Genomic DNA, 4,356 nt, shown 5'->3' with positions numbered 1-4,356 from the left:
TCAGAGAGGAGAAGCACTGATTCCCATCAGAGAGGCCTGAAAACCAAACCCACAGAATAAGACAGACAGTTGACACGGGTAGAAAGGCTGATAGTTCAACACCATAAAAAGCCAGGTTTATTTGAGAACAAGGAGCATGACTCCTGAGATGGGAAGCCACAATGTGGGTCCCAGGTGTCACTCACCCAGTGACATCCTCAAGAAGCTCATTTCAGGAATAAGACAGAGCACAGCTAGGGGTAGGACAGTCTTTAAGCTAGATGTCCCCATCCTGCAGCATGGCCTCTGCTCGGAGCTTTTCGTGTTCTCCGGCATGTGGGCCTGTGGAGCACAGCTGGTACCTGGCCCCTGGGGAGTTCCTTCTAGGAGGAGCAGCGGCGGTGCCAGAGGCTGCAGAGGGCATAGATGGCAGCCAGCACAGCAGCCTGTAAGGCCAAGTGCCAGCAGAAGAAGATGGTGAGGAAGGCGAGGTCCATGGGGTCTTCAGCCCGCCAGGGCTGTCCAGAGAGTGGAGTGTACAACACTGAGGTCATCTGCAGCATCCAGGAGCCAAACACCAGCAGCAACCAGGTCTTGAACACCCAGAGCGAGGGCTGGCTAGGGACCCAGACCTCAGTGGTGAGCACCAGGGCCAGCAGGAAGACAGGGAGCAACAGCAGGCTGTGCACACGGATCTCCAGGGCATTCTTGTGCTCAATGTGGGCCACCATTTGCAGCAACAGCACAACCAAGGCCAAGATTGTGCCTGCTTGCTCTAGCTTTATGCTCTGCTGTGCCAGCCACACCTGGCTTACGAGGTCCACCAGGCCACTGAGCAGGAAGAACCCAAAAATGGTGGCATGCTCCCATGAATTGTGGTTCTGGAAAGGCTGCTGAGGGTCCTTCCAGTCCACCATGGGGAAACAGTTGGTTCCAGGTGGGAAGAAGAACTCTCCAAAGATCAGGATCAAGAAAGCCCCTACCTTCACCATTCCCTCCATGCGTGCTTGTTGCCACCACCTCTGGCCTCGGTTGTGCTTTGGGGACAGTGGGGGGAAGAGTTGCTCCTGGCCCCGCAGGAGGGCCCGGGACACCACCACTGCATAGTAGAGCCCATTGGAATAGATGACCAGGCCTGGAACCAGGTGTCCCAGGAGTGTGCCCATGGCTCAGCCAACAATCTGCTCGGTGAGTTGGATGAGTGGGAACCGTGAGTGACTCACCACCTCTACCCTGCCAGGAGCTGGCTCCACCTCAGCTGTTCCCACACAGGGTGGGTACAGGCACCGTGGGGGCCACGTCTGTCTTGAGGTAGCTGAGGACTAGGCAGACTCCTCCCAAACAAGGCAGCCCTCCAGAAAAGGGCAGTACTTCTCAACTGCTTTGCTCCCTGCAGAAGCTCTGAGCTTTCATTTCTGTGTTCAGCGTGGGCAATAAAAGGCTGCCTGTGAAATCCTTGGCACAGAAGAAGTACTCAGTAGACGTGCTTATTATCATTTATTACCACTCTGACTGAGCCACCCCAGGTTTCACCAGCCGGTAAACACAAACCAGTTGATGGCCAAGTTCTCAGCCCTTCCCCAGATCCCTGGTGTAGCTCCCTTTCTCCACATATTTCAGTGTCTATAAAGGAGAGGGAGCCCTGGTGGCACAGTAGTTAAGCATTTGGCTGCTAACCAAAAGGCTGGCAGTTCAAATCTACCAGCTGCTCCTTGGAAATCCTATGGAGCAGCTCTACTCTGTCCTATAGTGTTGCTATGAGTCGGAATCGACTCAGTGGCCACAGGTATAAGGGAGAAGGTGTGGTTCAGGTCCTAGTCATTGCTGTCTGCTGCACTGGGGCTGCAGTTGTGCTGCTTCTGAGTCTTGATTCTGCAGCTCTGGTCCTGACAGCCCTGGTGGTGCTGTCCTAGGCCAAGGCACGTCGCCTCGGTTGCCATCGATGGCCGGCACTGCAGCCACTGCTGCCTGGTTTCCCTCTGTGCTGGAGAGTCTGCCGGGGCTGCCGGGGCTGCTCGCTGAGCTGGGGCCCCAGGATGCTGGCCTCTGTGATGCTGAGCTTTGTTGCTCTGAGAGTTTGCTCTGAGCAGTGATGGAAAGAACTTCTCCAGCTGTGCTATGTCCATTTGGGAGTGGGGGTTGCTTGGGCTCGTAAGTGTGATGGAAGTTTTTGAGACCACGCTTTCAGTTCATCTGCACAGACCTTTTCTTCCTTCACTTGTCTACCTGGGGCTCAGGTGACTGATCGGGGCTCTTGTACCTACTGCAAACCCATGGGGCTAGTTTCAGGCCTGGCTTGCTCTACCAGTCTCTTCCTTCCTTATGGCAAATTCTTACTTAGGGACCCTATTTCCTTCTGTACAATTTAGTATTTGTCAGTGACAACCTATCCTGCCAAGCCCTGGATTTTGAAATGTTTATAAACCTCTGAACCTTAATATATAATAATGATATAAAGTACACACGTTTGTATATATGTGTTATATATGTGTGTGTGTGTCCATGTGCATGTATGTATGTATTTAGGAGTTCCAAAACCAAAAACCAAACCCACTGCTCTTGAGTCAATTCCAACTTGTAGCAACCCTAAAGGACAGGGTAGAACTGCCCTATAGAGCTTCCAAGGAGTGGATTCAAACCACCGACCTTGTGGTTAGCAACCATAGCTCTTAAGCACTACACCACCAGGGTTTTCCTTAGGAGTTCCAGACCAAACCCGGTGCCGTCCAGTTGATTCTGACTCATAGCAACCCTATAGGACAGAGTGGAACTGCCCCGCAGAGTTTCCAAGGAGCGCCTGGCAGATTCCAGGTGGGTGCAAATGGTTTATGTGCCCAACTGCTGACCAAAAGGTTGGAGGTTCCAGTCCATCGAGAGGTGCCTTAGAAGAAAGGCCTGGGGATCTATTTCCAAAAAATGAGCCGTGGAAAACCCTAGGGAGAGCTATGAAAACCCTACTCTGAAATACATGGGGTCGCCATGAATTGGAGTCAACTCCACAGCAAGTGTGTTGGTATTTTTGGTTTGTTCGTGTGTTTGTTCATTCAACATGAGCCTCCTCTGCCTTCATGTTCAATAGCTCCTTTTACAGGAGAGATGGCAGATGACTCTAGATATATCAGAGTTTTAGCTCTAGATCAGTGAGAAAACTAGTTGTACACCTGTAGGGGCTTTAACCTTATAGTGTTGGGTTCATGCCATACATACAATTTTTTATCCTGTTTTTTCTTCCCAATCTCATTTAATATTTCTCACAACTCATGACCTAATCGAACATAACTTTCATTTATATTACAAATGACTTTTCATTAAAATTACAAAACATATAATTTTCTGCAGTAAGTATAAAACCCTATCATTATGAGCAAGATTGCAGGGAACACAAATATCAGGGCACTCAATTACCTTTCTTGCCTATCTTCTCGATGACTGCTGAACTGTGGATGGTCTGCACACGCTGGAGTGGGTTTAATTATTGCACCTTCTCCATCTGACGAGAAAAGTACCTCAGAACCTTTCTGGGCCTTTAATTAGATTCAGCAACACACACACATGTTGTTGCAATCCTAATCATCCTGGTGGCGTAGGAAACTCTGGTGGCGTAGTGATTAAGGTCTCGGCTGCTAACCAAACTGTAGGCAGTTCAAATCCACCAGCTGCTCTTTGGAAACCCTATGGGGCAGTTCTACTCTGCCCTACAGGGTCGCTATGGGTCTAAATCGACTCAAAGGCAACGGGTTTGGTTTCGTTTTTTATGTGACAAAGCACTGTTCTAATATTTTACATGTACAGTTAAACCTGCGAAAGCCAGAACCTATCCGAGAAGCAAAACTCAAATATTTCTGACCAAACAGAGAGTGATAGAAAAGTGGGGACTGCAGCCTGTCAAAGGCAGAAAACTTGTGAGACCTGGAAAAACAAGGGTGTCCCGGCGAGATCTGCCTCTCTCAGGTTTCTCCGTATAATCTTCACGACGACCCACTTGACCCCTGTTTTATAGGTGCAGCAGTAACCTGCTCAAGGCCACCTGGCTATTATGGGCCTCACCTGGGGGGATTCTCTGCTCATTCTAGGGAAAGGCTTCCCATACCCATTGCCTTTGTATTTCAGCATCTTTCCCTGCCTGCAAGAACAGAAAAAAGAAAGAACACAGCCACAAATGTGCAATGTAACCTGGCAACCTTTTTTTCTTCTATTCACAATCTGTTTTTCTCTGTTAATTTTTTTCTTCTGAAGAATCCCTGTGTCCATTTAGAAGTGACCCTGTGTGATACTCTACCACCCAGTATCCTCAGGAGCAGGGATGTTCTGGGGCCTGGCTCATCCCTAGAGGCCGTGAGCCAAACCCTGGTGTCTCACTGGGGAGATACCCAGGCA

The 4,356-nt window shown here is 49.8% G+C and overlaps 1 protein-coding gene across 1 annotated transcript; it reads right to left on the bottom strand.

Annotated features, from left to right (window-relative positions):
- Nucleotides 1-362: 362 nt before the first annotated feature.
- LOC100663617 (transmembrane epididymal protein 1A-like) lies at nucleotides 363-1,145 on the bottom strand. The gene has a single exon (XM_003413016.1). The coding sequence runs from the start codon at nucleotides 1,143-1,145 to the stop codon at nucleotides 363-365; it is 783 nt and encodes a 260-aa protein (XP_003413064.1).
- Between the last annotated feature and the right edge of the window lie 3,211 nt (nucleotides 1,146-4,356).

Source organism: Loxodonta africana, chromosome 1 (genome assembly GCF_030014295.1).
Source record: "Loxodonta africana isolate mLoxAfr1 chromosome 1, mLoxAfr1.hap2, whole genome shotgun sequence".
In the NCBI taxonomy this organism is placed as follows: domain Eukaryota; kingdom Metazoa; phylum Chordata; class Mammalia; order Proboscidea; family Elephantidae; genus Loxodonta; species Loxodonta africana.
The sequence above is the reverse complement of the archived record's forward strand: the minus strand, read 5'-3'. Positions and strand labels throughout refer to the sequence as shown.